The 10090-nt window shown below is 36.9% G+C and overlaps 1 protein-coding gene across 3 annotated transcripts in view; it reads left to right on the forward strand.

Annotated features, from left to right (window-relative positions):
• The window catches only part of A2ML1 (alpha-2-macroglobulin like 1), a 74714-nt gene extending 64834 nt beyond the window's left edge, over positions 1-9880 (forward strand). For 2 of the 3 annotated variants that reach the window (XM_014850964.3, XM_014850962.3), the window contains exons 30-36: positions 2779-2994; positions 3634-3761; positions 3907-3997; positions 4318-4386; positions 8371-8473; positions 8910-8951; positions 9449-9880. In XM_014850964.3, the coding sequence (XP_014706450.1) occupies positions 2779-2994; positions 3634-3761; positions 3907-3997; positions 4318-4386; positions 8371-8473; positions 8910-8951; positions 9449-9471 (672 nt within the window). In that variant the 3' untranslated portion in view covers positions 9472-9880. Of the gene's footprint in view, positions 1-2778; positions 2995-3633; positions 3762-3906; positions 3998-4317; positions 4387-8370; positions 8474-8909; positions 8952-9443 lie in introns of all 3 variants that reach the window. The other variant, XM_014850963.3, reaches the window with a different exon arrangement.
• The last annotated feature ends 210 nt before the right edge of the window (positions 9881-10090 follow it).

Here is a 10090-nt window from a genome sequence, read left to right on the forward strand (position 1 = left end):
GTAAATAGCCTGCTCTCCTACTGCCACTTACCAGGTAGGATTAGATCCTGTGTAGAGATAGAGGGAAAACTATTGCCCTTGCCCTCTAGGGCAAGGGACTTATAATTCTATCTATATATATAGAAAAATCATTTGAAAAATGTATAGAAGGATTCATAAAATTGGATTATATGAGCACATAAATAGTACTATATGCATTTAATGTTCTTTCTTTATAGAGTGTGAAACATCGTGAGATCCATGTTTCATATGTAAAGAGAATATACATAATTATGGCTAAATTTATACAGTAACAAATTAGAAAGCCAATTATTGGGTCTGTAAGCATAAAAGCAAGATTTTATGGCATACCTTCTACTATTGCAGATATTGGAAAGGTAATAAGATATAGCCTCTACTCTAAAAAAGTTTACAATCTAGAAGGAAAGCTGGGAAAAGTACTATATATTACAAAGCAGGATCTGCTTATATAACATAAGAAAGCTGCAAATGATTGAATTTCAAAAGGGAGAGAGAGCTCACCATCAGCTTGAAGGATAAGAAAAGTCTTCACAGGGGAATGGCATTTGAGGTAGATGTAAAAGGATATGTAAAATTTCTGTAGGCAGCTATTAAGAGGAAGAGGGAATGGTGTGAATAGAGATACTCATTTGCAAAAGTATAGCATGGGTTTTGGGAAAGTTGGTATAGCTGAAGCATACTGAGACATGAGTTGGAAAGGTAAGGTAGGTTCATGTTATGAAGGGCCTTACATATCAGGCTCAAGTCTGTTCCCAATTCTGAGGAGCTATTAATTTTTTTAACTTTGTTTCAGAAAGATTAATATGTCACTTGGTATATGGGGTGATTTAGAGGAGGGAGACACTGGATTTGAAGAGATCATGAGACTGTTTCATTTGTCTAGGTTAGGAGTAACAAGAAATTGAATTAGTGGGGGAAAAGAGGGAAAAAGGGGGGGTAGAATTGTATGATAAATTCAAATAATGTCATAAAAATTATCTTAGATCATCACAGAGTAGTCATTAATTAATTTGTTCTACAGATACTATTAAATACCTACCATGTCCAAGTCATTGAGGATACAGAAGTAAACAAGAAAATATATTTCTTGTCCTCAAAGTGATTATATTCTGACTCATTGAAATGAGTGTCAGTTTCACTGAGGATGTAACATGTAAATTAGACCTGGAAGAATGAACAGATTTTTTGTTGTCGTTGTTATATATTTCAATTGACTGGTCAATTCAAAACAGTTAATTGAATCCAACCTGAGCTTTTCAATAGGTGATCAAAGTAAATAATCAATGTCATCTATCTAATGATCCTTCCATGAAAATTAGTTGTGATCTTAGAAGTGATAATATGGTGAAATGACCTTATGGTCATATACCTTTATGTGAAAGTGAAGTAGACAACAATAATTTTTAAAAAGTGGTAGCTCCCAATGCCAAGAGAGCCAAAACCCTGGTGCTGTTGATCGCTGGCTTCAAAATCCTCCAGTACAGGTGTGCGTCAATCATAGATGAACAGGTTCTAATAGATGGAGTGTCTGGTAAAGATGTTAAGAGCCCCGAGCTTAAATATGGTAATGGCTTAATAGGAATTTTTAAAAATTATATGGTACTATGCTTTCTTATTTCAGGGAAATTCTTTGCCAATCAGTAAAGACTTCCTTCTACTTGCTGAGCCCTAAGTAATTACAACATACAATTTTAGAAAGCAGTGGATGAAATGTTTATAACTCTCAGTGACAGATATATGTCAGAATTGTTTTTCAATAAAATCCTGGCTATTACAAGAAGTCACATATCACTCACATTGGTTTTTCAGCTGATGTTGAAGTCTCATTCCTTGAATTGTTTTTACATGTCCAAGCAATAAGACCTCCTTGGCTCCAGGTCACAGAGGGTAGACACACAGTTGTTTGTAGATGGTTGAGTTGCACAGGTATAACTTGTTCACAGCTTCCCCAGGGTGAGTTACCTGTCTTCCTGTTTTTATATGACAGTGTGATGTCTAAATACATCTGTTCTTTTTCATATGGGATAGGAAGAAGTGGAGTTCCTTTATTCTGTAGTAGATATTTCACAAAGTTTTGAGCATGTAGAAATTCTCATAACACAGTGTGAGATATGACAATTTGGTTGAACACTTCATTCTTTTTTTCTTTCTCCTAGTTGTAATTTATATAAATCATGTTTTCAGAGTGGAATGGTTTAAACTACATGACGCCATGCCCTCTTAGTGACAGTTTATCTGTCTTATTCCCAAATGAAGAAAAGATTGTTACATGGCTAAGAAGCCTTGGCCTGCAAGGAAGGATTTTCCAAGGATCCACTATTACACTCTCTAACTATGCCATGGAAGATTATTACACAGTTAAATAAATTTGAAGAACATGCAATTTCTAGGGCTATCAAGTTACTGCTGTTTCTTCCCCAAATAAGGAAAATGCAAAATAGATACTGAACAATTATCCACTTGCTTCTAACAACAGCCTCTTCTGAAGCAACGTTTGGTTGCTGAAGATGGATATATGAGATTAGCCTAGTGACCTGTGGATTTTTGATAGTAACTTGATGGTGATTTTCTATACACGCAAGATATTGTGATTTCTATGTCAGCTTCCCCAGCATTGGTGAATGTGGTTCTTAGATACTTAGAAGAGGTATCATCCAAGCTAGCAAACAGCAGCGAGATGTGTAGGTTATAGGGTTGTTTGAGGTTAATTCCAATGGCTCATAAAATGGTAAGCATATGCTTGATTGTTTTCCTCAGGATACTGTAGTTGCTCTCCAAGCTCTTGCCAAATATGCCAGTACTGCCTATAAGCCATCGGAGGAAGTCAGCCTGGCTGTAAAATCCACTGAGAATTTCCAGCGTACTTTCAACGTTCGTGCTGCAAACCGGCTAGTATTTCAGCAGGAAACTCTGCCTAATGTCCCTGGAGTGTACACATTGGAGGCCTCAGGCCAGGGGTGTATCTATGTGCAGGTAAGCAGAGAGCCATTAGAACAAGTGTGCATCGGGAAGGAGAGTCTGAGAGCATCTTTGCCTTTGGTAGAACCTTCTCTCTGTTATCTTGTTTGTAAGGAAAGAGTTTGAACTGTACAATTGTTACTGGCTACAAACATAGGTTCTTTACCTGCCACAGAAGAGGGGCCAAGAAAACCTGGAATACCAGGCTTATGGCAAGGAAAATGTTTTTATTTCTGGTGACATAGCTGGGAGACGAAAGTGAGCCCTCAAATTTGTCTCATCTCCCCGAAAGATGGGAGGTGAGGGGTTTTAAAGTTTGCAAGGAATGTGTCTGCTTGTTGGGAGGGGGAAGCCTGTGGCCCTGCTGGTCGGAGCTTTCCCACCAGCCTGGGTTAGAATTTATGAGGCTGCTTATAGATATGAGGAGGAGGGGATAACGGAATCCACAGGTGGCTGTCCTTTGTTGTCTGCCTCTGTGGGGCATGGTGGATTCTGATGCCAGAAAGGCAGGGAGTAAGCAGGGAAAGGGGTTGAGTGCTTTGATTTTAACCCTATCTATGCTGGGTTTAATATAGGGGAACTGATATCAGGGCCAGCATCACAATCTTTAAAGTTCTTCCCACTCTGATTTGGTTATCTATTTCCTCCTACTAGACGGTGCTGAGATACAATATTCTCCCTCCTAAAAATGTGGAGACCTTTGATCTTAGTGTGGAAATGGGCAAAGCTAAGTGTGAGCTATCTACTTCACCTCGATCATTGACTCTCACTGTTCACACAAGGTGAGGAAAGCTGAGGTGGTGGTGGGGGCACCTGCATCATAAAAGCTGAGTTGAGGGGGGTGTGTGTGTGTGTGTGTTTGGCATGCAGAATGTGCTGAGAGGGAAAGTAATGGGCTCACACTGATCTCCTTCTTTTTGCCCTCAGTTATGTGGGGAGTCGCAGCTCTTCCAATATGGCCATTGTGGAAGTGAAGATGCTTTCTGGGTTCAGTCCCATGGACGGCACCAATCAGTTAGTAAGTAGCTTCTATTTTTCATCATTTAACCAGCTCCAAGGGGACCTAACATTATCATTAAAAGGCTGATGAAATGATCATCATGGTGTGTGTGTGTATCTATATATATATGTATGCATGCAACTCATGGTTGTATTATCTAAATGCACAAAGGTGCATCAGATATATGAAATGGAACCTGTAATAGTCTCGGTCCCTTTTTCTTACCTTTTCCGCAGTATATAGTGTTTCCTTGATCATGACAGAGCTTTGGAAGATTACCCTAGGGGATAGGGAAGGCTCTGGCTCTCAGTCTCCTTTTTTTCCCCTTTCTTATTCAGCTTCTCCAGCAACCACTGGTGAAGAAGGTTGAATCTGGAACTGACACACTTAACATTTACTTGGAAGAGGTAGGTATTCAGGAACTGAACCAAGGAGCCTGATGGTAATGTATCTTCGTGACTTCCCTTCTAATCTATATGTACTAGTGTCACAAATACAGGGATGAGGGACCTGAGAGAATGAGTCCACAAGCACATGATGAATTCTACCTCCATGCTGGTATAGCATAAAATACCCTCATGCACCTCCAGGGCAGCACTGTCTAACAGATACAAAATGTGAGCCATCTATGTCATTTAAAACTTTTTAGCAGCCACATTTTGAAAAGTAAAGAGAAACAGATAAAATTAATTGTAATAATATATTTTATTGAAACTTATGTCTCCAAAATATTTTCATTTCACCATATAATTAATATACAAAAATGTTAATGAGATATCTACATTCATTTTCTTTCTTACTACATCTTTGAAATACATCTTTGATGTATTTATTTTATGCTTATGGCACATCTCAATTCTGACTGGGCACATTGAAGTGGTCAGTGGCCACCTGCAATATGACTGCTCTAGAGTATAACATTGTGGTTAATAGCAGGGGCTTTGAAGCCAACTGTCTGGTCTAAAATCCTCGTTCTATCATTGGTTGCATAACTTTGGGCAAGTTGTTGAATGTCTGTTTCCTCAGCTGTAAAGTGAGGGTGGGAGTGGTGAAAATAGTTATCTATCTCATAGAGCTATTGAAAGAATTAAATGACTCAAGATGTGAAAATATTTAGAACTCTGCCTGGTGTAGAGTAAGCCCTCCATAAACATTAGCTATTGATATTATTTTAATTTAATGTTAATATTAATTATACTTATTTTGTGTAACCTTTCATTTCAACAAAACAAGAAATTCTCAAGTACTAGTCATGTTCTACAAATTGTTACAATACCTATTTCATCATATTCTATTCAACACAAGGAACAAAGGTAACCTTATTGTGTAACTGACAGACAAGTGTATCCCAAATTAAAATTTACTGTTGTTAGTAATATCCATTTGCAGCCCTCTGCCCCCAAACCAGCTCATTCCTCTAATTGCGGTTTTCTTTTTCCCAGGCAGCCAGGGGTTTGTTATTTTGAGTGAGCCCTGTATAGTTTCTTTTGAGACAACTCTGGTTGAGCTGTCAGGAACAACCCTAAAATCATGATGTAGTTGTTTAAAATCTTTGCAAAGTTTATGATGTTTTCATATACACCTCGTTTGAGTCTCACCCAGCAGCCCTCCTTATATATCATGAGACTGAGGCCTGAAGGGATAGAGTAAGAATGGCTTGTCTAAGTCAATGTTTGTCAGTGGCCAAGGTGGAGTAGAACCTGGGAATTTCAATTTCCACAATACCATTCCTGAGACTGTAATGACCTGCTCATCAGTGTACCCAGCCAAATTTGTCAGTCAGCTGCTAATCTGAGATATCAAGTCTAATGGTCTAAAGGCCACTGTTTGTAATTATATCTATGATTATTTCCCCTTTCTGTGTATCTTCTCCCCTTTTCTCCTGATCAGTTTCACCAGAGAAAAATCTTATTCACATTTAATAAGAATAGCTTTTGGTTTTATTCATCTTCTCTGTTGTTTTTTGTTATTTGTTTGGTTGAATTTGTGCACTATTTCATTAATTTCTTCCTTGTCTTTATTATTTCTTTTCTTCTTTATTTTGGATGGGAGGAAAGGGGAAAGATATTTTTTGTTACTCTTTTTCTAACTTCTTAAGTTGAATCTAAATTTTGTTGTTTTTAGTCTTTCTTATTTTCTAATGAATTTAAACTATGAGTTTCCGTCTGAGTACATTCTATCTCTGTCCCACAATTTTTGACAATAATTTTTTTCATTACTATTTAGTTCCATACCTTCATGATTTGGGAAATGCATGGGATTTTGAAAGCCATGTTTTTCTTATTAATTTTTAATTTTATTGCATTGTAGTCTTCATGATAGTGATCCTCTGGAACATATTCAAGTTTCTTTTATGACCTAATTCACGGTGTTTTTTGGGAAATGTTCAGTGTGCACTCCAAAAGAATGTCTATTTCCTTTCTCAGGTATAAATTTGATCTAGATCTGAAAGTCCAAGATCATTATTTCTATTGTTCATGTCTTTGATATCTCTGCTTATTTTTCTGCTTGATCTAACAGTTTCTGAAAAGGGTGGGTTAAAATTTCTAATTACAATTGTTAATTTATCAATCTTTCTATGCAATTCTATTAGTTTCTTTTTCTTTTTTTTTTAAAGATTGGCACCTGAGCTAACATCTGTTGCCAGTCTTTTTTTTTCCCCTTCTTCTTCTTCTGCCCAAAGCCCCCCAGTACATAGTTGTATGTTCTGGTTGTGAGTGCCTCTGGTTCTGCTATGTGGTATGCCACCTCAGCATGATTTGACAATCAGTGCCTTGTTCGTGCCCAGGATCCGAACCAGCAAAACCCTGGGCCGCCAAAATGGAGTGCACCAACTTAAGCACTAGGCCACGGGGCCAGATCCAGTTGTTTCTTGATATATTTTGCAACTACATAATTAGTTGTGTGTATTTTTATGAACTTATATTCTTATTCAATTTCCCTTTTATTAGTATATACTGTCCTTTTTTTACCCTTATTATATACATGTGTGTATATCTTTGTCTTGGATTCCATTTGGTCAGCTATTAAGACCAATCCCAGCCTTCTTTTGGCTTATGTTAGTTATTTACTTGAAATATTTATGGTAAATAAATGATGGACAAGAACAGTGGTCCTAAAAATTTTTAGTTTCAGGACCCCTTTATATTCTTAAATTACTGAGGACCTCAAATTGCTTATGGTGATGTAGGTTATATCTATTGATGTTAATCACATTAGAAACTAAAACTGAGAAAATCTTAAAATATTTATTAATTTATTTAAAATAACAATAATAAGCTTACTATGTTTTTATTTAAATAACTCTTTTATGAAAAATAACTGTATTTTCCAAAATTAAAAAAATGAGAATAGCAGATTGTTTTATACTTTTTGCTTTAATATCTGGCTTAAGTAAAGACAGTAAAATTCTCTTGTCTGCTTCTGCATTTGATCTGTTGCAATACTACACGTCACGTAGCCCCTATGCACTTATAAGAGAATGAGAATGAAAAAAGCAAATAATGTCTTAGTATTATTCCAAAAATAATTCTGATTTTACAGACCCCCAGATATACTCTTGGGGATCCCTGAGAGTTCCTGGACCACACTTTGAGAAGCATTGTACCAAAAGAATCTTGGAAATCTCTTCCTCTTAGGCGTTTATAACTCCATATCTAAATTTATAACTTGAAACTTGTTTTCTTGTTATATTAATTTATACAATTGTCTTAAATTCTCCATTTGTTTACTTATTCAACAAATATTTCTTGAGCAACCAGTATATGCCAGACACTCTTCTAAGTGATGGAGATGCAGCAATGAAAACAATAGACATGATCCCTATCCTTAGAGTTGATATTCTATGGGAGAGAAACGATATTTGCAAGTTTTAAAAAATTACATATATGTTTGTACATACACACATGCTCAGTAGTGATTTCAGTAGTAATAAATGCTATTCAGGATAAGGGAATAAAGAGTGATGGTAGGGGTAGCCCAGGATGTGACTATTTTAAAATAAGCTGGTCAGGAAAGGCCTCTCCAAGAGATGTAATCTGATCAGAGACATGAATGAAGAGAGAAAACCAATAGGGAGCATGAAGCTGTTGGAGTAAAATGGAAGTCTCTTTGGCCACTTCAATTAATTTAGTGGAGGAGCAATGGGTTAGTGTAGACCAAGAATGGAGGGAACAATTTTACAGAAGGACCAGGAAGCTGTAAGATCCTAAGAAGAAAGAGCCAGAAAGTCAGCAGGAGGCAATATCTTTAAGACTGGCATAGGTCAGAAGAGACAGGTAGAAGAGTTTCAGAAAATCTGTGTGAAGACAAGAGTCTTTTGACCTCCATATTACATAGAGTGTTATTTTCACTTTAGTTGTATTGTGATATTTTGTCTGTCTTCCCCACAGCTCAGTAAAAAGACTCAGAGCTATACATTCACCATCAGCCAAAGTGTGTTGGTCACTAACTTGAAACCAGCAACCGTCAAGGTCTATGACTACTACCTACCAGGTGAGGGCTGAGATTTACCTGCATCTCCCAACACATTTCTGCCTCATTCTTCATGATCTCTCTCTTAATTTTACAAATACTCCTTCTCAAGCCAAATAGCACATAATTATATAATATAATCTCCTAAAACATTTCAATTCAATTATATGCCATTTTAAAAAGTCTTCTGTACTAGAGAGGTTTTGTATGATATGATCCGTAGACCAAAAGAACAATATGGACTATTGTTCTCTAAGGGCTAACCATTCTCAAGATTTCTGCTATGATTAATAGTTTACCAAGAGCATGCAAATATTAGTGATTGGAGCCTTCCTATAATTCTGAATATGCTCGTGGTCTGCAGGGATCCTCTGAAAAGCAGTAGCTTTTAGGAAAGATTTTCTCTCCGAATGTATGAGGCCCACGATGCAATAATATATGCCATTTCACTTCACAGATGAACAGGCAACAATTCAGTATTCTGATCCTTGTGAACGAGGTAAGCCCAGAGGGGAGAAGCGTGGGCATTTGGGGTAGGGTGGTCTTATTCAAAAGTAAAGGGACCCTCTTCTGAATTACTGTTATTGTCTTTTGGAAGCTCATTTTTCATAGAAAGCAGGCTTTCCTTTTTTGACCTAAACTCTTGAAGAAAGAATAACAATTTCTGTTGTTCACATCAGAAAAAGCTAGTAGTGGCATTTGTATGAAGAGTTTTCTGTGATTTTTAAAAACAATATTTCCTATCAGATTGAAAATTGATGAACTTTTCCTAATTATTTTTACATTGTACATCTTTGTTACATAAAAATACTAAGACAGATTACCTGATTCTTCTCCCCTGAGATAACACTATTAATAACCTCATCATGCATTTGTGAGATTTTTTTTCTTAATAAAGATGTCAACTCTCATGGGAAAAAGCTCTCCTATAGCTGCGAAAACCTGAATACATGATGTTTTCTTCCATTTTTGTTTTTGTTTTTTTCCCCAGGATAGAAGTTGGAAAGAAACTGAATTAATCCTCTGTGACATTACTGGACAGCATTCTTCAGCCTCTTAAAGCAGAGCTCATTCAGTTAAATAATTTGATTTCTCTGATTGACTAGAAAGTAGATAAAGATGAACATGCCGGAACCTCAGCTACTTTCTACCACTTTTTAGACGCATTGGTGCCAGAATAAATGGTTGGGGGAGATGGGATAGGGATAAAAACAAAGGGGGAACTACATAGCAAAGATCATTGCAGGAGGAGATGAGGTTTAGCCTTCTCTTTAACCATTTAGAGGACTCTCCAGAGAGGAGATGGTAGTAGAGGGTGATCCAAGGAAGATGAGAATGTCCTCCTGGAGATTAACTTACGGGAAAATGTAATTTAGGGCTTTTGGAATAGACTGAAAAAATAAATTTCCTTTTTTTGGAAAAAATCCATGTACTAGGCTCTGTGCATATTTTTGTGGATATCAAAGGTTCTGTTTAAGGATAATAATCTTCCTTTGACAAAAACTCACAATTTGACTTCTTCCTTAAACCTTTTGACCCAGACTTCTCAAAGAATCATGTCGAAATTCAGGGAGGGATCAGAGAAGAGAATCATAATTAACTGGCCGGTGTTCCGCCAGCCCATCACTGCAGGGCAAA

The sequence above is a fragment of the Equus asinus genome, chromosome 22 (genome assembly GCF_041296235.1).
Source record: "Equus asinus isolate D_3611 breed Donkey chromosome 22, EquAss-T2T_v2, whole genome shotgun sequence".
In the NCBI taxonomy this organism is placed as follows: Eukaryota; Metazoa; Chordata; class Mammalia; order Perissodactyla; family Equidae; genus Equus; species Equus asinus.